Genomic DNA, 22,259 nt, shown 5'->3' on the forward strand with positions numbered 1-22,259 from the left:
CTATAAAGGAAGTTGTAAATATGTTGCCTCCTGAGTAACAAGAAAACATTTAAAGGTACATTGTAAACAGTGCTGCCCAAAAACATTACATTGATATGCTGTTCATATATTTCAAATTTATAAAAGATTTACAGAACAAAAGTATTTTACAATTTTTTTTTTTACATGAATTTGCCTCCTTTCTTTCTATCTATCTATCTATCTATCTATCTATCTATCTATCTATCTATCTATCTATCTATCTATCTATCTATCTATCTATCTATCTATCTATCTATCTATCTATCTATCTACCTACCTACCTACCTACCTACCTACCTACCCACCCACCCACCCATCCATCCATCCATCCATCCATCCATCCATCCATCCATCCATCTATCTAAAGTTTTGAAAGAAATGTAGGCTTTTCACTTCATGACCTTATATCCTGCATTTCTCTTCGTGAACACTAAGAAATGCCTTCATGGTTTGACTGCGACTGACTTCCAGCGTGGAGAGAGTCAAAAAGAGACAGAGAGGGGGGAGAGAGAGGTAACCTGCACCTGCACATGGAGGAAGTCTCTCTTTCTCTCTCGCTCTCTCTCTCTCTCTCCTTCCCGTTCACTCCTAATAGGATAATTGATAGGCAGCCTAAATAGTCAATAACTCTGAGGTCGTCGGAAGCTCTGAGGAGAAACTTTGATGCGTTGCTCTCCGCTCGGAGCAGTAAGTTGCAGCAGGACTTTGAGCGCCTGAGATGCTCTGAGAAGAACCGGGAGTTAAAAAAAAAAACAAAGTACGTTTACTGCATTTTACAGGTATGGTTTCTTGAACTTAAATACCCGTGTCAAAATTTAGTTTCAAATGTTTTCTTTTTTGTCAATTAACTGCGCTCAAAATGTTTCGCATTGTTTCTGCAGAGAAGTGCAATGGTGGATATACCGGCAATATCGTTAGGTGAGTAAACATGGACATGGACACATATTTATGTCAGTATATTAAACATTTAGTTAACTTTGTAATATGTGGGTTTAAATAAATACTTCTATTTTACGCTTGATACTTGTGGCATTTGATTCCTACGACTCTTTGGCACAGATGGGCTATTAACGAAATTAATGTATTTTGTACATTTATTTTGCAGTTAAGCAATTATTAAAGTAATTGACTATTAGAACTATCACAGCCACTTTTACTTAAATACGCAAGCGGCCCACTTTTCCCTCAGTATGAAGAGGTGAGGTCACATTTTATTGACTGTCCATGGAACTTAATTAAGGCACAGAAATGAGTTTATATTTCAGCTGCGCCCTGCTGATTGGAAAAGTACTCTAATAAAAGGATTTTCCCACACTGCAGATGTGGATCGGAGCGCAGTGTGTGCCGGCTGCCACCGGCTCATCAGGGACAGATTCCTGCTCCGAGTCACCGACGGCCTCTGGCATGAGGAGTGTGTGCGGTGCGCGGCGTGCGGGGACGCGCTCAGGAACTCCTGCTTTCTGCGGGATCGCAAACTTTACTGCAAGCGGGACTATGCTGAGTGAGTACTCACCTCTTCTCTATGTTTTTGTGATGTTACACCTTAAGTAAGCATAGAGACGGCCCATGTTCAGCTTCACCCAAGGATACAAAAAAGAGTTTGCCGTTTATGCACATATTTTGTGAAACAACATGAAAAGAAGTAGTCTACAATTTCATTTATAGGCCTATTGACTGATAGATTTATTTATATGTAATTATAAAGCATTTTAGCTCATCCTTTTTGAATAGATTATTTTTTTTCATTATAGTTAACCAGTAAAATTAAGATGTAGAACAATTTTGATTGAAGTGTTGTGGAGGTATCCAAACATATTCAAAAGTTAAGGAAAAATATCTAATGGCACTTTGCTGATTTTGTTGTAAACTCTTTACTATATATATATATATATATATTTTCTAGTTTTATTTATTAAAATTTTACTTTTTTGGCAGGGGGACCAGAAGTGTATCATTACGGCAATTTTCTAATTTTCACAACAGATCCCTTGTCCAGATCTGACCTTGACTAAGAATGTGTGTTTGTGTGTGTGTGTGTGTGTGTGTGTGTGTGTGAGAGAGAGAGAGAGAGAGAAAACGAAAACAAGCGATTTCTCTTTTTTGCTACATATAATCCCATTACTTAGTGTAATAGTAGAGGTATGAGTGTACTTATTACTTTATGTGTAGTTATGTATTTGTGTGTCTATATGGTGTGAGCCGACTTCCAGTAAACTTGGCATGGTGCACAGAGAGAACAAGGTGACTGTAGGAGGAAAGGGTGGAGGAGGGGCTGGAATGTAAGAAAACTATTGTATAGTGTACATCCACACACACACACAATAACACTCTCACACCTTCACACACAACCAGGGGTAGCGCTCAACTGACACATTGTCAAAATGTGTTAAAATTTTGAGGTCCATTGGCGTGGCAACTGCAAGCTGGGGACAACATATGGTCCCCCCCTCACCTACCTCCCCTCCTAAAAAAAAATCACCAATCGCCTGACTCCCTCCTATTCGCCCATCACGTCGCCCCCTTGTTCTTCCGATGAAGCTCTCACCTAAACGAGAGCCAAGATAAAAAAAAAAATTTTAAAAACACACACACACACACCCTAAAAGGCAACAGCTCACATTATTTCTGAACAATTTAGTGAATGTTGATCTGCCAGAAATGTTACAGTACGCCCATTGGTCCAAAATGCTCCCCACATTCATGTTGCAAATCAAACAATTAGCTGTGCAGTGGTGTTGGAGGCCTATTCATTAAGTATCTGTTAAAAAAAAACCAGTCAAACATGCAATTTTCCGTTGGACCATGGAAATGCTTCGTGGGATCAGAGGCAATAACAGCACTTGGCTGAAACGCAGAGAAAAGAGCAAGGCTGAGAGGTAATTAGGAGAGTAGAGCCATATGTCAGAAGGTCTGGTGCATCCCTACAAGAGAGACGGTGAGGATGGTGTGAACTTATTTTGGGGGACAGTGCGCTCCATGAGCCCTGGTGTTATGTGCTGTGGCATCTGGAAAGCTCCTCTCACAGCAGCCCCTGCGTGGAGCGATGGGACGACGCCCAGCCGACCGTGAGATATCTGACCTGACCAATTAGCAGGAGGCCCGGTGCCAATGCTCCGCCTCTCAACACCCCCAACCCCCTCCTCTTCCTCCTCCTGCTCCTCCTCTTACTCCCCCCACAACGCTCCCCCGCTGTCCTGTCTGGGGTTATGACACCCAATCACACTTGAGCACCACTTTTGTCCACGATGAGGGTGTTAAAACTGTGCCAGTGCTGTTTCTCGCCAAACAAACTATGTCCCACTCCCCCCTTCTTTTGAGCAAAACTAGCGTGATTATTCCATACTGTGACAACATTTGTCTTTTACCACACGCTGGATCGACCGGGTGAATCTGGTCTTGTTTTTACCTTTGCTCTTGTGGTAAATCAGAGCCCTGCAGACCACCAGGTTGTACCTGTTCATGGAGCTGTTGGACAGTAATGCCAGTATTTTCTCTAAAGCTGGCTGCTTTTACGCTGTATGTTATTACCATATGCCATCACTATTGTACAGATTTATCCCAAGGAGTTCATATTAAAAAGGAGCTTGGCAGGAAGGAAGAATCAAATCAAAGATATCTACTCAAAAACTAAAATGCAAGAATTTAGCAGACTCCAAAAATAGTTCAAAAGCATGAGGCCAATATCACATACAAATGAAAATGAAAAAAACCTACAACCATGTTTGAAAAGTATTGAACCTTTTGTTACCCCACGAAGGAGTTTTTCTCTGTTTAAATATGTAATCAGAATGGATGCATGCTTTTTAGATACCACGGCATTTATAGCAACATCCTGAATACCTTAAATGTTAAACTTAAACACAATAAGAAATTAGGTTGTTGTCCATTATGAAATAATTAAAACAAGTTGCATTAAAGCTATTTATCTTTTTTTCCCTAAAACTGTACTGATTTTCAGAATGTTTGATAAAAATTGATACAAACTGTCTTCATCGATTAGCTGACCAGTGTAATTTACAAACATTAGGAAAACTGTGATTTAGAGGGACAATATTTGACAATTTCCTTAACCTTTTCATATCACAATGTCCTGTGATTTCTATTTACCGTGTTGTGATTTTATTTACTTCTTTAATGTGCTCAAAACCTCAGGGTGACTCAAACTCTGATAAACCAAAAGAGGATAAGAGAAAATCCAATATTTACAAAAATATTTTAAGGCCAATGGCAATTTTCATGGGAATGGTATACAGTAAATTCCTGTAACACCTACATCTCGGAGATAACCACTGGAGATTTTCAAAATTGAATAATTAATGAATAATAAGTCATTTTGGATGTGTGGACTGGTTTATCTTTTGGCCATCCTCAGTAAATCTTGCATTTGTCTTTGATTGTTTTCTGTATGAATCCGTATTCAATAGATCAGCATTTAAATTTTGTGATAAGTGTAATGAAATTAATAATTTATATATTTGGTTGCCTGACCTGTGTATACAGCAGACTGTGCTGTAATTTAATCAAGCAGTATGCAGATTCCTGTCTGACGATGTGATATTTAGGTTGGTTGGACTGTCAGCAGATTTAGATTGGCTAAACGGTTCAGTGGGCAGGTGGACCGGACAGCACATTGGCCGTCGGCTCAGCGGCGTGACTGGCGGTGCACTTGACCCGCAGATCTGTATCTGATACACAGCCTCAGTTGGTGTGTGTTCAGCAAAGGATCCAGGTTAACCTGATCCAGAAACAGGATCTGTCTCTCTGCTTGTCCACCAGACCAGCAGTCTGTTTGCCCGACTGCCAAAGGTCAGCGCTGAAGTCAGGGCTGGAACAATGAGAGAGGAGGGCTCCGAGGAAAAGTGTGTACATTTCTGCTAAACACTCATCTTATGATACAGTGCATCCACTTTGAGAGTGCCTCGCTCGGCCCGTGTCAGTGTGGAGGAGTGCAATATTTTGCTGACTTATTTCTCTGTAATGATCTTGTCACTAATTGCCGTGTCTAAATCCAGCGTGACTGAGTGTTCCCGCTCTCCTGGCGGGGCCTCCAGGCCAGTCATGTCAGCGGAAACTCTGAAATATTAAACACCTTGAGCTGCTCCATAAGTATTGGAGGTACTCTTACCTTTGCATTAACAACGCTTAAGAGTACTGGGGATAATAAGACGAACTGGACGAGGCATATAATGGAAAAGTGATTCTCGAAAACACGAATGATCTCAAAACATTAATGCCCATAGTTTCTTCTTCACTGACATCTAGCATTAGCATCAAATTGAAGCATTTAATCAAGCACTTTGCTGTATCACAGAGACCCAGAGATGTTCCGGGTATTTCCTCTGCCACACTTCCTTTGAAATATTTGGTTGTTGCATGTTGTGTTGCCACAGGAATGCACATACCACAGACGGCATGTTGGCCATATTAAAGCACATACCATTGGGGCCGAGGGGCAGACGACTTTGATGGGTCAAGCGGCCCTGACCCTCCTGAGCTTCTGGGAATGGGCTTTACCGTCTCCACGGTGACCCCAGAGCAACAATAAGAGGTCCCAGCAATGTTTGGCTTTAGGATGTTGCAGCTGCATACCTTTTGACAGGGATATCTCAACATGGGTGTTTGCTTTATGTTTAGGCTGAGTTTTTGTTTGTTTGTAAATATTGAGCTGAATTTCAAATTGAAATATGACTGTATTTGTATAAGTCAAATATTATTTTTTTGTTTTTTAAAAGGTTATTCTGAAATCTTTTGAGTGTGCATTTATTTAAAACAGCTTTTGCGCATGTTTGTTTTAACACTTTTATTAAAAATTGCTGTTATTTTTTAATTGTTAGCTTTTAGTGGTATGTAATTTATTTGTTTTGATAGTGCAAATAAGTTAAAAATGTATATGACGCAGTATTTATTTACTTGTAAGTCTCTAAAAAGAGGTAGACAAAATACATGAATGAAGAATTAAAAGTAAAAAATACAGTTTAGCTGTGAGTTTTCCTTATATGAAGCATATATAATGATTGCTGTTCATCATATCACCATAAAAATACTTTTTTTCTTATTTTATTTTTAACATTTGGTCATGAATAGTTTAGATAATTTATCTGAAAACTTTACATCATTTAAAATATATTTTTTTTACCTTACAAAGCCTCTGATGCTCCTATTTTTACTTCAATAGTTATACAGTAGAAAAATTACTTAATCTTTTATTCAGTCACTCTTAAATCAGTGGTATATATTCTTATGTGCCGCATGCAGTATTTTTAGGGGAAAACAAAAAAAGGGGGAAAAGCTGTCACTTTCTCATGCCTCAGCGCTGACTGGTCGGGTGACCCAGTCAGGTCTGCAGACAAACGCCATCTCCAGAATGATGACGCATCATCCTGCGTGACAGACCCAAAATGCGGTGGTGCCAGCCAGCGGACAATGGTCCTGCTGCTTGGGGGCTGGCTCTGTCTTTGTCCGCCTCTGGTTAAGCAGACTTAGGGATAATTCCACGGATAATTCGTGGGACCAGTGGCTCAGTCTCTCCCACCGGGAGATCTGATTCCCCCCCTCTGCCTGGAGCCATGGCCTGCCGAGAGCCTTTCTCCTGCTTCCCCGGGAGCACAGCCTCGGACACGGCAGTCGGAGCCACGGCAACAGTGTCTGAGGCTAAGCTCACCAGTCCTGGTTGCCAGGCGCTAAGATACACACCCGCCATGCTAAGGGTATGTGTCTGAGTGGTCGGGGCTGGAGGAGGAGAAGGGAGAAGTCAGGCTGGCAGTTGTTTTGAGTGACAGTTTGACTCCGCAACATTCCCAAAGTCTACAAAGTCTCTTACCTTTTTATTTTTATTTTTCACCTTATACTTCTTACTGAGGTGTCTCGTCAGCCAAACAAAAGCATTACTCTGATATTTCCGGAGCTCTCACCGTCCCTCTCTCTATTTGTGCCTTCCCCCCTGTCCCTGTCCAGTCTGTTTGCAGTGCGTTGTGGGGGCTGTGCGGAGGCCATCTCGCCTGCAGAGTTGGTGATGCGTGCCGGGGCCGCTGTGTTCCACCTGCGCTGCTTCACCTGCAGAGTTTGTTCCTGCCGCCTGCAGACTGGAGACCGCTGCGTCCTCAGGGAGGGACAGCTACTGTGTGCTAGAGAGGACTACCACCAGTGTCTGGCGAGTCCAACCTCTTCTGACACAGGTACTGACTGTGCATGCTTCCATGTTGCTATTTGTAACTGATTAATGATAATTTGCAGTGTTCAATATCACACCTCATTTTGGTGAAAAAAATCTATGACAATTTTAGGGTAAAACCTGAGCTTCTTCAGTCCAGCACTGGGTCAGGTTAAATATATTTAAGTTTTTTATTTAAATAACCCAATAGTTATAATATCACAAACAATAGGTCAAAACATTCCATGGGAAAATATCACTTAGTAGTGCAGTGCTGTATTGACCCAAACCGGATCAAGATTTGACTCGGTTACTTTTATTCTGCGTTAATCCTGTAACCTTGTTTTTAAAAAGATTATATGATGATTTTAAGGTTTAATATGGCTAAAACTACTACTGTCTGTTTCCATTTACTCTTAATGAAATGCAATTATTTCAGGGTCACTCTGTTACCGTATGCTGTTAAAAAGCATTAGGGAAAATGGAAGAAACTACAAACTGAAGCTGAGCTCAGGCAAATTGATGTAAAGTTTAATTTTCATTTTAACATTTAAAAACTCTTATCACAAAAAATAAACAGGAAATAATGCATTTAACCTGTCAGATTAATGGCATGAATTGTCCTTTTGTAAAAAACGATTTCTCTGTGTTTGTCTTGCTCTTTATGTGATTTCTTTTTAATCATGTCTACCCACCAGGTAAAAGTGAAGATGAGGAAGAAGAGGAGGAAGAGGAGGAGCCTGGGAGAGTTAGAGGCAGACGATCTAGATCAGAAGATCTGGAGAGCAAACGTCCCAAGAGGCCTCGCACCATTCTGACCACTCAACAAAGACGAACCTTTAAAGCATCCTTCGAGGTCTCATCCAAGCCTTGCCGAAAGGTAGAGTTTATCTGGGCTCCGCCAGAATATGTGGATACAGAGAACACGAATCCCTGCCTCATGTCACAGCTTTTACATACAGATACTTTTGTTTTCTGTCAACTTTTTAAATGTACTTCTAAATAAAAATGATCTATTTGAATTAGGATATAAAAGAGACTTAGACTTGAATTATTGGTGTGCAACAGTATCAAACTTTTCCATTATTTTTGGAAAATAATAGTTGCTCTAACTTTTAATAGAAGAACAACACAACACTGTCATGTGTCACCTTGTACACATATAAAATAAATATTTGATGCAAAAATGCATTGTAAGTCAGCCCAGAAATGTGACGGGGTTTCAGATATCTGCTGTATTATTACTGTAATGCTGGTAGACAGATGACTTTACTAAATTCCTCATAAAGCAGACTTAACTTTACAAATTCCAAAAGCACAGATATTTAGATAGTCTTGTTATTTTCTCAAAAAACAAATTTAATAAATCTATTTCTCTTTGTTTGAGGTAGATTGCTGGGGTGATACTGATTTTTTTAAACCTTCAAATGACCTCTTCTTTCTATTTTCCTTTTTTATTTTTTACCTTCCCTTTCTGTTTTTCTCCTTCCTACCTGAATTTTAATCCAAGGTAAGAGAGACCTTGGCAGCAGAGACTGGTCTGAGCGTCCGGGTTGTGCAGGTCTGGTTCCAGAACCAAAGAGCCAAAGTAATACAAAGTGCACACACACACACACACACACACACACACACACACACACACACACACACACACACACACACACACACACACACACACACACACACAGTCATATGCACTGCTAATAAAAGCACTCTTTCCTCACTGTGTTTGTAAGCCAGAGTGGAAATCAGCCTGGTTATCTCCTCATACAGGAAACTGATGACATCTCGCAGAGAGATCACTAGAGATTAAACCCAGTATTTCCTCACAAAGTGGGCTCATCTGTGGTTTCCCTCCTTCATTGAAAGACGCTCTGTACCACACTGTTCGTACTTTGTAATTGAGTGAACACACTCGGAGGGGCTGTAGAGTAAACATTTTTACAGTGGACCGACTATACACAGCTTTAATTTTCTGATGGTGCATGTTTTTAGATGAAGAAACTAGCAAGGAGGCAGCAGCAGCAGGAGCAGCAGCAGACTCAGGAGCAGTGTGAACACCCTTCACATCACACAGGTATTATTCATGATTTCTTTGTTTGTACTGCATGTTAGATGTAGCCCTTCCTCCTCAGTGATGGGAAACAGATTTTTAAGTACAAATCCTGCTGCATAAGCTGTTAACTTTGACTGACTTTGAGAGTCAGTTAATAATGTTCTGAAGAGGCTAAATAATTAACAGCAAAACAAATTGATCAAAAGCTCAGTAAAAGACATGAACATACAGCAGTAAGTGTGGTTTCTTCCAGGTCTCCTGTGCTCCACAGCGCCCTCCCGTGGCAGTTTAACCTCTGAGATGAAGCGCCTGGGGTCCTCTTATGCCCACGTTCAGCAGAATCAGCAGCATCAGCAGCAGCATCAGATGGGCCTCACCACACTGGAGCAGCAGGACTGGGACACAGACCCCTTCAGACAGGGCCTGACCCCGCCTCAGATGCCAGGCGATCACATGCACCCTTACGGTAAAACACCTCAGTAGCAGCCAAACCATGATTGAGAATTGGCTGTTGACTTTATTTAATCCTTGTGTGACAGGATTACAATGTTGACTAATGATTAGGCAGCATTATTTTGTCATATGCTTTTTTTTTTTTTTTTTTTATCTTGACAGTCATAGTTTAAAATTATTCATTTGAATCCACATTAGCTTCTGCATTGTAGCCAGTTTTTCTTTTTTTTAGTTAATGTTTTTACATTGGAAAATAGCTTGCTTTTTTTTTGTTTTTGTATGGTGCCAGATAAAAGGTTCAGTTGCTAATACATAATTGACTGGAGGGGGAATAACTAAGATTCTATAATGCAGCTTATGTTCAGGCAGAGTTCAGTCAATTTTAATAAAAATGCACGTAAACAGGAAACTTGTGGCATAACTGCCAAAACAGTGTCAGAGGGAATGGCATCCTGAGGGTGGACAAACCATATTCAGTTAACAGCGAAAAAACTTGAAAATATACCATAACCATGTAAGTCCTTCACATCACTTCTGAAAAATGTTTTTACTAAAATTGGTTCTGCAGTGATTATTGTACTCCCATAACGTTTAGGGATTCAGTGATATATTTAAAAAAAAAAAAAAAATAGCGAGGCTGAGATATTCTAACTCATTTAGAGTTCTTAGTGTTGATCAATCTTCACTAGATCCATAAAAAACTAATTTCCGACAAAAAGAAAATGACATCGTCAATTATTATGTGATAACATCACCAGGGTTATTTTTTTTTAACTTTATAAAGTTTACATCAGATCCACACAAGACATTATGCCACTATTACATACATACATCCACTATTATATACAGTACATTATGCTGCTAATGATGAATAGACTAAACTTTATGTGAAAAAATCTGTGACATGTCCCCACTAATGATCAGATTATATACTGACAATCCATTGATCCGTGACGTTGTGTATTTTTTCAGGCTTTAAGGGCTTGTACGGTGATATGGATAGAGACCCTCTGTGTCATGTGGCTGACAGCGACTGCCTCTCTCTGGGTGACTCGTCTCCACTCACTCCCATCGACCGCCTCTACTCCATGCAGGACTCGTACTTCACCTCCTGAGGGTGGAGGTCAGTGAGAAGCAGTGCGTCTCCCTCACTCTGCAGCGCGCTCTGGTCACATGACTTATCGCCAAAGTGCTAAGGTAGTTATGTGAGCGGATGTAAAACCGTCAAACGGGGACATGGGTACACTGTGATACCATGCAATATACCATATTCACCTCTATACAAATATGATTACACTACTGCCTTTTACTGTATGCTTTACAACCTCTCTGTACAGCACAGGCTCTTTAATGTTTCCCTTTGTGTGCATGATACTGTCAGACCTCTCTCACTATGTTTGAATGTTAGATTATGAAAGCATAACTGCATCTATTCATGTAAATAGCTGTTTGGCTGTGTATTTATTCTTACAATGTGCGTGTATGCTGTTCATCGTGAATGAATTAACAATAATCAAAAAGTAATAAATATGAAACCGTGAATATTCTGTGTGATTTAAGTACAAGGCACAGGCTGATTTGTGAGTATGAAGATGGGGTATTCATGCTGAGGGTCAGAGGCAGGTCAGTCCATCCTCAGTGCTTATCGGTCCAATCTAGGTGACAGGTCAGGGAGACATCTTCCCCCGGCTGTTGGGTGGATCATCAGATTGTAAAACGCTGGGCTATGACAGCTGTATGGGTCAGTGGCAGGTAAGCATCACATCCACGCCGCCATCATCAACGCTCACATTGTGCTCCTCGCGGTCAAAGGCCCTTGCTGCATTTTTCTGCCTTTTCCTTCCTCCAGTCAAAACGCACATGGGGGTGGGGGGGGGGGACCACCCAGGCACTGTGCCCAGCTGGAATGCACCAATCCTGGGAAGGCAGGTTGAGAAAAACCCAGGGAGGGGGCTCCAGACAACGGAGGGGCTGAAAGCTGTGTCAGGGGAGAATGCCCAGGGTGACACGGAGATATGAAGCTCCACTGTATGGAGTGCCTCCTTGCCCCAGCCGTGAACCCCCTCTTGGACCCATCTCATATTTCCCACTATGAAATCAGACCTCGCAGAGCAGAGAGCGCAAGTCAATGGTCAGGAACAATCTAACTGTCTGTCACCATAGTACGCTACTGCCAACCAGAGCTAAAAAAGTGAGCAGCAGAGTATACTTATGTGTGTGTTTCTGTGTGCCCCTTTGTATCTGTGTCTGTATCTGCTCTAAGTGTCTGCTGGCATGTCCATTTGTGCATGCTCATGTATTAGGAGGAACAACACTCTTTGTTGTAAGGACTAACGTATCATAATGCATGTCCTTGTATCTTAAAGGTAGATGAAGGGAGAAAAGCCAGACTTAAATATCAGGGAAGGAAGCCAAGGTGCTCACCTGCGGGGCCTTTTCCCTTCTTGTGTGTGAGCCTGTGCGCAGTTGGCATGCATACATGGCTGCCAGCAGCAGTGGGTGGAAGGAGAAAAATAATCAAACGTGATCATACGGTCACAGCAGGTAGCAATAACCTCATTATTATTCTGATGGTAGCCAAACAGTTTCCTGTCAACAGTTCGGTTATTTATTGCACCCTTCATGCCAACCACAGGCCACAAACCCTCTGTCTTTTAACTGCTATAATTGGCTTCACGCTGTTGCAGTGCCAAGACAGATGCACACGCTTTGCTGAAGATACTCCAAAGGCCATTTGCAGCTGGTATATAAAGTCCGGGTATTCCATTGCCGCAGATAAACAAGGAAGATCTTTATATAGCAGTCAGAGTATGACATTTTTACACTTAATTCAAATTTTACATCAATTATCTTTCAAATTTAGATATACTGTAGTTCCAGTCGGGGGAGGGAATTTCCTCTCAATGTGGGCTCAGTGCCCAGTGTGACACATTGAGCAGAGACTGATAATAGATCACCTCCTAACCACTCCATGATGTGAGCTTTCTGGTCACTAAATGTGCTAAAGTGACACATTGTGGCAGTTTGGCAAGCTCAGAGGTTTTTTGCTGCTTCCCCGATTGACCCCAGTGTTCAACTGTCATATGTGGCTACACAGAGCTGCTAGTGAGGGCATCCCACACTGTACCACATGACACTGGAAATTGTTGAGAGAATTACAATGCTGATCCAGTGTTTGGTTTGTGGCACTAGGTGAGGGAGCTACAAATAAAATATAATAAAACAAAAAGAAAATGAAAAGAAGTTTATTGATAAAATATACAAGCGGGGCACAAAGCAAAAGCTGCACAGAAACATTACGTGGATCATGCATGAATTGTGAAATATGATATGATGACGATTAAGTAAAAACTGCAATCATGGTTTAGGAACAAGTACAAAACAATAACTACCAAGCTTCTCATAAAAAACAAAAAGCATTCATTAAGCAACATTAAGTCTCAGGAAATAACAAAAAGTCAAAATTCAAATGCAGGATTCTCTCTTTCTCCCCATGCTGGGACATCAGACATGATCCTATTTCCTGCAAAGATCACAAGATAGTATTAGAAACACACTCACTGTGCCTCAAAGTGTTGTGAATGAGTCAGCATCATTGCAGTAGGTCTCACCTTTTTTCTTAAAGTATATAATGATGAGCAAAGTCAGTCCCAACAGGCCAAGTATCCCAACCACAGAGGCTGCCCCAACACCAAAATACATCAGCGTGCCAGTCTCCACCGACATACCTTCCATAGGACCACAAATACTATAATGAATACAAGTATATTATAATCACTGTATATTTCATTTTTAGAAAATGTCATTAATGTGGGGCATGTGTGTTAATAAAATTTAAGGGTTAAGCTTTATTTTAGCACAGTGTAGAGGTAGACAGCAAACTAAGGAAGAGAGGTTGCACACTCTTACCTAAGAAAATACTGTAATTTTATGAATAATAATAAAAAAAAACTTTTTAAGTAAAAGATCAGTTTTTGTTTTTCAGAAATGTATTTACCTGTACAGGTGGGCTGGCTGTCAATCCAGAACCCAGAGGAGGAGCAGAGCAGCGCAGCGGTGCCATTCAGGGAGAATCCCTCTTCACAGGTGAAAACACACTGAGAGCCAAAACTGAAATTCCCCAGAGGATGGGAGCAGTTCATAGATAGGGGTAAAGACAAGGTACTGATGGCCTCACATTGCACAGCTGAAAAGGACAAGACAAACATTGTAATAAAACATCAGCTGTTTGATAACCTGTATACAAGACAAAACGAATAAGATTAAGGTGATGCTGTGCTCTCACGCTGGCAGCTGGGTAGACCCTGACTCCAGTGTCCTGAGCTGTTGCATGTCATTGTTGATGTTCCTCTCAGCCAGAAACCTTCACTGCATTCAAAGTCACAGTGGGAGCCATAAGTGAAAGGGGTGTGTGTATGGCGACAGTTAATCCTCCCATGCTGTGGTGCCTCGGCCAGTAGGGGGCATTGACGTGCTGCAGATAAAAAACATAAAACATGAGTTCACTTCAGCTTCAGTTTTCATCATCTGGAGCAAAGTGACAGAGACCTGTTTCCTACCAGACCTAACCTCTGATCCAAGGCATGTCAAGTTACCGAAATAGCTTGTGAGTGGATTATGATATAAAGACAATGTATGAACACATGTAAAGAGGTATATATGCTGAGTGCAGCGCTTATGTTTTGATTTATAACCCTGACATTGGGGTATTCCTCTGCTCCACATGCCCGCAGAGGTACACTGTGTCAGCTATCCCATTCAGACAGGTTGTCATGCATCGAGGGCCAAAACTGAACTCTCCATAAGGATCAGAGCAGACTAAGGACCCATGAGAGGGAGAGCTTAGAGTGGGGCATCTTTTAGCTAGAAGAAAAAGAACCAGCTAAGGACAAAGCAATTTAAAAGCCTTATTATGTTATCTTAACCATTAAATTAAGAGCTTGTTGTGTATTTATGGTCACTCGCTAATGATAGAGATTTTTCTTTTACCCAGGCATTGAGGGACGTCTGTGTTCCATATGCTCAGAGAGGTGCACTCAGTGTGAGCTGTCCCATTCACGACAAAACCCTCCTCACAAGTTGTCAGGCACGAAGAACCAAAACTGAACGCTCCATGAGGATCAGAGCAGAGTATGGCACCATGAGGGGGTGAGATTAATGTGGGACACTTTTTAGCTGGAGGACAACAGAACGAGTGAAAGATCAGGAACATATTTTTTGAGTTTTAACACATAAAATAGTGTTTGAACACTGTGTAAACTTTGAAATATATGTTCGTATGTTGATGAGAATTAACAGATTAGGATGTAGACATTCAGCCCTTTCTTTACCCAAACAATGTGGGATGTCTGTGCTCCATGTGCTCAGTGAGGTACACTCAGTGTCAGCCATCCCATTCAGGACAAAACCCTCCTCACAAGTTGTCGTGCACCGAGAACCAAAACTGAACTCTCCATGAGGATCAGAACATAGTAAGATGGCATGAAGGAGAGGTTTGAGAGGGGGACATCTCTTAGCTAGGGGAGAAACAGAAATAGAGGGCAATGACATATTTATAGGTACTGTCATGCCATCTAATCCTTTAAATGAGAAGGTCAGTTTTTGATTGACAGATAATAATACAGGGATTTATTTACCCAAGCAATGTGGTAAGTTTGTGCTCCATGTGCCTTGAGAGGTGCACTCTGTGTCAGCTGTCCCATTCAGAAGAAAGCCCTCCTCACAGGTTGTCATGCACTGAGAACCAAAACTGAACTCTCCATGAGGATCAGAGCAGAGTATGGCACCATGAGGGGGTGAGATTAATGTGGGACACTTTTTAGCTGGAGGACAACAGAACGAGTGAAAGATCAGGAACATATTTTTTGAGTTTAACATATTTTTTGAGTTTTAACACATAAAATAGTGTTTGAACACAGTGTAAACTTTGAAATATATGTTCGTATGTTGATGAGAATTAACAGATTAGGATGTAGACATTCAGCCCTTTCTTTACCTAAACAATGTGGGATGTCTGTGCTCCATGTGCTCAGTGAGGTGCACTCAGTGTCAGCCATCCCATTCAGGACAAAACCCTCCTCACAAGTTGTCGTGCACCGAGAACCAAAACTGAACTCTCCATGAGGATCAGAGCAGGTTAAGGAGCCGTGAGGTGTAGAGTTCAGTGTGGGACATTCCTTAGCTTGAGAGGAACAGAGAAAAGTAAAGACAGACAGCATGTTTTATGTAGTAAAGTGGAATCAGGATGCAATCTAAACCATGAAATTACAGTGTAACATGTTGATTATGATTAGAACGCAGATTGTGATGGTTTTGGTTTGTCATTCCCTGTCTGTAAAGGTTCTCGTAGGCAACAAAGAGTCAACTCTTAACTCAATGACTCTCAAAGTGTTGAAAACCCCACAAAAAGTTAAAAGCTGGAAACCCCCTTCCAGTCTGTCAGAAATAAAGAAGCATTTCTGAAAAGAGGCGAAACATCTTCAAAAAACTAAAACAAGTCCAGTTGCCTTTGGATAAAACTTGGATCTTTCATTCTCTGTGTTACCACCTCCCACCACAAGAGGTCCCCAGTCCTTCTCACTTTGTCTGTGCCCAGTCACCTGCCTGCCACACCCATTTTACCTTCTCCCAGTTGCACCTGCACCTCCTATGCAATCAGCCCATTCAATATGTTTACCACCATACTGTGTTCCAAATAGTGCTCTTCCATGTTACTTGTGTAGAGCAGGTATTTTGACAGAGTAATGTTGTTTCAAATCGCACACTGTTGTTCTGCAACGACTGGAAATGACCTCAGCATGTGAACACATCACCCTCCAAAATATCTGCAGCTTTAATTATTTTACTCAGACATTAACATGTTTTTGTTTCCTCTGCTTAACACACTCAATAAACACACTGATTCTTTTTTCCAGCAGCAGTAGTGAAAAAACAACCAACTTTTGTGTGGTGTTCAGGAACATCTGCAGTTTCCTCAGAGCCTAAGTTTGAAAATTCTTCACCCCGGTAGCCCCGCCCCTTCCTCTACAGAGCCAAGATGACGACCGTTTAGGGTCGAAAGTGACCAGCATTTCACACTTCTTTTTTGGGGTGTTTTGAGTGCATCATCCTGGTACTTGTCGTGCACTGCATGGTTCCGTACTTGACAGTGTGAATGTACTTTTGCAATCAAAATAGTAAGTGTTAGTGCACAAGTACGCCATTTGGCACACAGCACCAGTCTACCACTACTAGTTTGGAGTTTAAGCCTTACTTTTCCTACATTTCTAGGTCCTAGGCTATTTTTTATTGTCAGTATCCTGTCCGCTTTGTATTTTGTATTTTCAACTATACTTTGTGAATACAATTCTCCGCTTGCTTCACATCTACCTCAGTGTTGTGCGTTTGTGTCCTCTCCCTTGTTAAACTGTAACAGCAGACATTTAGCATTTACTTTACCAAAGCAAGATGGGAGGTCTACGCTCCACACGCCCCTGGAGGTGCACTCGGTGCTGGACGTCCCATTCAGTAGAAAGCCCTCGTCACAAGATTTTGTGCACCGAGAACCAAAACTGAAGAAGCCATTTGGGTCGGAACAGGATAGGGATCCATGAGGAGGAGGAATAAACGGATTACACCTCTTAGCTTGAATAAAGACAAATAAGGAGAAAAAAATTACATACACTTTGCATGTATTTTATTATATTATATTTTATACTTTAGTCTTCTGTGATCATACCTTGGCAAAGAGGAAGTGTATGACTCCAGTTCCCCCGTGAAGAACATTTTGTCTGGTTTGTGCCAATCAAATCAAATCCTTCTTCACATTGCGTGATGCATATTGAGCCATAGCTGTGCTCCCTTATAGGGTGTTGGCATTGCATAATGGAATGCAGAGCAGTCTTTAGACTGCTGCATTGTACAACTGGAGAAAAAGAAAGACTATTGTTCACCAGAGCTGTGTTATTTTCCTTATTTTCAGGAAACTTCTGTTGCTTTTGAGAAGCCCCTGAAAAATGTGTGACCTACCAGTGCACTTAGGTGTAGATTTACTCCATTCTCCAGAGGCCAGACAGGTAAGTGTGTTGTCTCCAGTCAGGAAGTAGCCCTCCTGGCAGGTGAAGTTACACTGTGACCCAAAGGAGAAGACCTCTATAGTGTCCACGCACGTCATGCTGCCCGTAAAAGGGACGGAAATGGGGGAGCACTTTCTCACTATGACGGGACACAGATATCAATCACACAAAGGCCATGCAATGTTCTCATGACATGTCAGTTTGAACAGCGGTGTGTTATGACTCCACTTTTAAGGGCATAGCTTGAGCATGAGTTCATGAATAATCTGATACGATTTACAGGAAGGGAAAACAGTAACTGCCAGTCCACGTTAACTCACAATGTTGTTTATCCAATGCAGACATAAATGAGTGTGAAGTGAAATGATAACAGGAGTGATCCTGAAACTGATCTGCTACAGTCCAGACAGGAAGTGACTATGCACTGAGGCCAGCCATATTAGTAAAAGGTGGCAGTCAATCCAATAACAACATTCAAGCAGTACAGAAAAGAAAGTAAAGTAGAAAGTATTTAAACAAAATATTTCAATCAGACTTCACAAAAAATACACAAACTAACATGAAATAATAATTAAAAAAAAAAAATGTGGTTAAGTGTAAAGCATCATTTTGTCTAATTTACATTCAAAGATAATGACACTCACTGTACCTGTGCATGTTGGGACACTGGCTGTCCACTGGCCGGTGTGGTCACACTGTATCTGGTCCTGTCCAGTGAGCTCATAGCCTTCATCACACCTGAACTCACAGGTGGAGTTGTAGCTGTAAGGTGTGATGGGATGGCTGCAGTTCATACTTCCCCCACTGAAGTCGGTGAGGTTCAGAACTGGACACTGCTCAACTATGATAGGCAGTAAAAACATATTTTAAACTTTGACATCTGAAATAATTATTTTGACTGTTGGTGTTGAGTTCCATACCTTGACACTGAGGAACAGGGTGGCTCCATAGACCACTGGCTTGGCACAGCATTTGAGGCGTGCCTACCAACCGAAAGCCAAGTTCACAGAGGAACACGCAGGAAGAATTGAAACGATTGGACCCATAGGGATGGAAACAGTGGTGGGAACCTTGTTCTAGATCTGGCAAGGGTTTGCATTTGATTGCTGAAGAGAGAACAAAAGAAAATATGTTATTTAATTCATTGAAGAAAATTATCTAAATGGGAAAGGATAAAGTGATTTCATTTTAGGGGTCAAAAGTCAAGGCAACTGCGCCCTCTAAATAATTGGATGGATAATCCAATTATTTCTAACAACAAAAGAGATTATGGCCAGATTTTACATTTGGCTTGATGGTGACTTGGTGACACTGATCTTTGGTTTTTACAGGTTGATGATGTCTGTGAAACATCCACATTTTAGAATCTGTGGCTTCTTTGCACCAACATCCATATTTGAAGCATTGTCGAGTCAGCTTTGTTGGCCAAGCATGTAAGCACATAACAATTCCGTTACAGTCCTACATATACAGCCCTACATATACAGGCGTACAACTATAAGGTGGTAATACCATCCCCAATTTATCTTAAAACTATTTATTATTGTTTAAGACACTGAGATATTTTGTAGATGTAACATTATATATGTGATCTGTGTATAATGATTACAATATTTTTGAGAATGGCCCTGTCATTATTCTCTGGGAACTAGTTAGTTTTGTATGATTAAGCTTTACTCCAGAGGTAATTAAGTAGAGTAGCTCAACCACTCACTATGATGCATCACTTTTCTTGAGGTGCATAGAAAAAGTAACTAATGAACCAATTAGCAATGCCTGCATGAATAATGGTTTGTGCCACGTAGTGGCTGTATTACAGATGATATTTGCTCACCTTCTTTACAGTGTGCACCGAGAAAACCAGGATGGCACATGCAGGTGTAGTTTCCCACAGTCTCCATACAGTCTGCATGAGCACTGCAGGACCCCTGTGTGCAGGACGCTGCGGAGACACAGAGAGAGCTCTTATATGCTATATTAAGTCTACAGGAGTCCGTAACTGTGTTCAACAAACAAAGTAAAGAGTGTTTTACCAGAGTAGCAGACGACTCCTTTCTTATGATGACACTTCTCATTATTCCACTTGGCTGTGTCTTTCTCCCTCTTGATGTAAATCTCTACACAGTCCTGTCCCGCTATGTTATCTGGTTCTGCTGTCGCCCAGTTCTGAGCCTCTTCAGGCACCTTCTTATTGGTGTCTGCACAGGTCCAAACTCCAGCCACTTTGTGAATCCCTATCCAGTAATATTTCCGATTGAATGGCAGCAGATTGTTGAGGAACTCGGTCTCCTCCTGGTTCTGAATGGCCACCATGTCGGTGAAGTGCTTCTGGCACCACTGGTGGGCCTCAAGCCATCTCTGATTTGGACTGCTGTAGTTGTATGTCCATGCCTGTGCTCCTCCTCTGCTGCTCAGGTCTGACATTTGGTATATGGACAATAAGACAAATGTGAACTGGTGATGAAAAGAGTTTGATGACTGAGTTATGCAGACTTACCTTGGACAATCACAATCAGTGCAGCTATCAGCACCCCGTGATGCAAGTCTCGTTTAATATTAAATGACATCTGAAACAATTAAAAAAAGATGAGAATTGTATATGAGAGTGAAGGGACAGTATAAAATCATACATGTATGAATAAACAAGCCTTGCACTGATGTTTCACAGGTCTTACCATTTGATCTGTCTTCAGTTGATCATTCTTGTCATTGCATTTACTCCTCTTTGTAGACAATCAATGGCAAAGCGTTTGTCCTTTAGGGAATGAGTCAATGACCAATTTTGCAATATCACTTCTACCAGAGCTTCCTCCCAGGAAGGTTGTGAAACAACTAACCATAAAACTGGGGACAGACATATGCACACACACTTCAAAAACTTTTTATACATTTTTTTTTTAATAACATTCATTTAAAAATGATTCTACAGAAATGCAACTCTGATGTTTGAGTTTATGACATCACACACAATTACATCATTTAGATCCATGCAATATATAAAATGTAACATAAAGAATATAAAACAAAATGCCTAACTGACTGATATCAAATACAGCATTCAGTGAGTGTTTAGGTTTATTTATTAACAATGCATCAGAATTAATATGAATAAACATGCATAAAGGTATAGGTATTTTTAACAAGACATGATGAGGTTCCAGTTGTCATTCATCCGAGCACATCACTCGATGGAACCGTTTCCTCTTCAGTCTGCCTATGAAGGACAAGTGAAATTGTTTAATTGCTGAGGATAGTTCAGGGTGTACAAACGGGTGGAGCTGCTGTGGCCACATGTCTAATTTCGACACTGACCTTCCTTGGGCAAGTTTCTTTCCTGTGAGAAACGAACAAACAGATCAACGGTGAGGCATGTTGCAATGAACATGCTTTGGATTTCTTGTTTTTATGAAGTGTAATTGAGGAACACTGACTTTTTCTGCGTTTCATCCAGCAAAAGCAGATGCAGCAGAAGGCGGAGCAGGCTCCACACCCAGCTACGGCCAACAGAGCTTGCTTATAGCCTATGAAAAAAAAAAACAGTGATTATTATCCTGCAGTCATACAATATCTGACAGTGGGATGTAACAGTGTTTTACTACTTCTGCTGCTGCTGCCCATCATAATAATAACCTTTATAATAATTCACTCAAAAACAGAATCCCGACAGACAACAAAACCGGTACATGAAATGGTCGGCAGTACTTAGTCATTTCAAATCATGTTTAAACTTATAATTAACTTCTCATAATTACTTGCACAAGAAGGTCTTGGGCCGCTCCAGACCCCAGTGACCCCACAGGTAACAGTTGGCGAGCCAATCATGATGGAACCTAGGTTGCACTTAAATTGACAGGTTGTGTTGAATATGTTGTTTCCTCCCGAGCAGTTCAGGTTTGCGTTATCAGGCTGAGACAGAGGGGGGCATTCCACCACTGCAGAGGGAACAAACAGGTTGAACAGTTACTTATGTAATATCTTACAATCGCTTCTATTGTGAAAATAATGCATTTTCAAAGTGCATACATGCTGATGCATGTATTTTAATAAATATTGTTGTTCGTCAAATGTCAAATGTGATCGCCAGCGAGGTCTCAGGAAAACAAAGGAAACAGATGCAGGGCTTGTGATGACCATGTGAAAATTCTGCCAAAAAACATCTAATGTTCCAGAGAGAGTAGTAAGAGTCAGGGAAGTATGTCATGGGTATTGTGCGGGAAGAGATAGTGGAAAATGGATTTATAATGAGATCAAAAATATATTGCGGTCTGGCTCTTTGTCATTCCTCAGCTCTGAGGAATTACACATCATTTGGTAGTTTCCTGAATTCAGCTTTGCCTACAAATTGCCCATTGTTTGATAAATTACTAAGAAGTGTGAGTAGTACATCTGGCCCCATTATAATTGTAAACTGCTTATGTACAGAATGACGAATTACAGTGAACAAATACTGTGAAAATGTGCATATAAGCATGTGATTTTACATTTTTGGAAATAGTGTTAACCTGTTCTTGTAGACATCACCTAC

At 41.1% G+C, this 22,259-nt stretch overlaps 2 protein-coding genes across 2 annotated transcripts; one reads left to right on the top strand and one right to left on the bottom strand.

Annotated features, from left to right (window-relative positions):
- The first annotated feature begins 161 nt into the window (after window positions 1-161).
- Window positions 162-11,214, top strand: lmx1a (LIM homeobox transcription factor 1, alpha). The gene is made up of 9 exons (XM_069150341.1): window positions 162-800; window positions 903-939; window positions 1,342-1,522; window positions 6,976-7,196; window positions 7,870-8,051; window positions 8,682-8,759; window positions 9,167-9,248; window positions 9,481-9,693; window positions 10,653-11,214. The coding sequence occupies exons 2-9, from the start codon at window positions 912-914 to the stop codon at window positions 10,793-10,795; spliced, it is 1,128 nt and encodes a 375-aa protein (XP_069006442.1). The 5' UTR covers window positions 162-800; window positions 903-911; the 3' UTR covers window positions 10,796-11,214.
- A 1,696-nt stretch (window positions 11,215-12,910) lies between these two features.
- selp (selectin P) lies at window positions 12,911-20,490 on the bottom strand. The gene is made up of 17 exons (XM_069150305.1): window positions 20,410-20,490; window positions 20,232-20,301; window positions 19,768-20,151; window positions 19,569-19,676; window positions 18,655-18,840; window positions 18,384-18,575; window positions 17,688-17,873; window positions 17,398-17,583; window positions 17,118-17,303; window positions 15,676-15,861; window positions 15,317-15,502; window positions 15,011-15,196; window positions 14,670-14,855; window positions 13,966-14,154; window positions 13,678-13,866; window positions 13,292-13,408; window positions 12,911-13,203 (listed from the first exon to the last, which is right to left on the bottom strand). Exons 1-17 carry the CDS (start codon window positions 20,410-20,412, stop codon window positions 13,139-13,141), a joined length of 2,805 nt encoding a protein of 934 aa, XP_069006406.1. The 5' UTR covers window positions 20,413-20,490; the 3' UTR covers window positions 12,911-13,138.
- Window positions 20,491-22,259: the final 1,769 nt, after the last annotated feature.

The sequence above is a fragment of the Embiotoca jacksoni genome, unplaced genomic scaffold (genome assembly GCF_022577435.1).
Source record: "Embiotoca jacksoni isolate LCO1_2020_lvr unplaced genomic scaffold, fEmbJac1.0.p SCAF_16, whole genome shotgun sequence".
Lineage (NCBI taxonomy): Eukaryota > Metazoa > Chordata > Actinopteri > Embiotocidae > Embiotoca > Embiotoca jacksoni.

Coding starts and splice junctions, on each gene's coding strand:
- lmx1a (XM_069150341.1), top strand. CDS start 912: ATGGTGGATATACCGGCAATATCGTTAG. Junction 1,523..6,975: donor TGCAAGCGGGACTATGCTGA/GTGAGTACTCAC, acceptor GTCCCTGTCCAG/TCTGTTTGCAGTGCGTTGTG. Junction 7,197..7,869: donor TCCAACCTCTTCTGACACAG/GTACTGACTGTG, acceptor TCTACCCACCAG/GTAAAAGTGAAGATGAGGAA.
- selp (XM_069150305.1), bottom strand. Junction 18,841..19,568: donor CGGTGCACACTGTAAAGAAG/GTGAGCAAATAT, acceptor TTCTCTCTTCAG/CAATCAAATGCAAACCCTTG. Junction 18,576..18,654: donor CCCTGTTCCTCAGTGTCAAG/GTATGGAACTCA, acceptor TGCCTATCATAG/TTGAGCAGTGTCCAGTTCTG.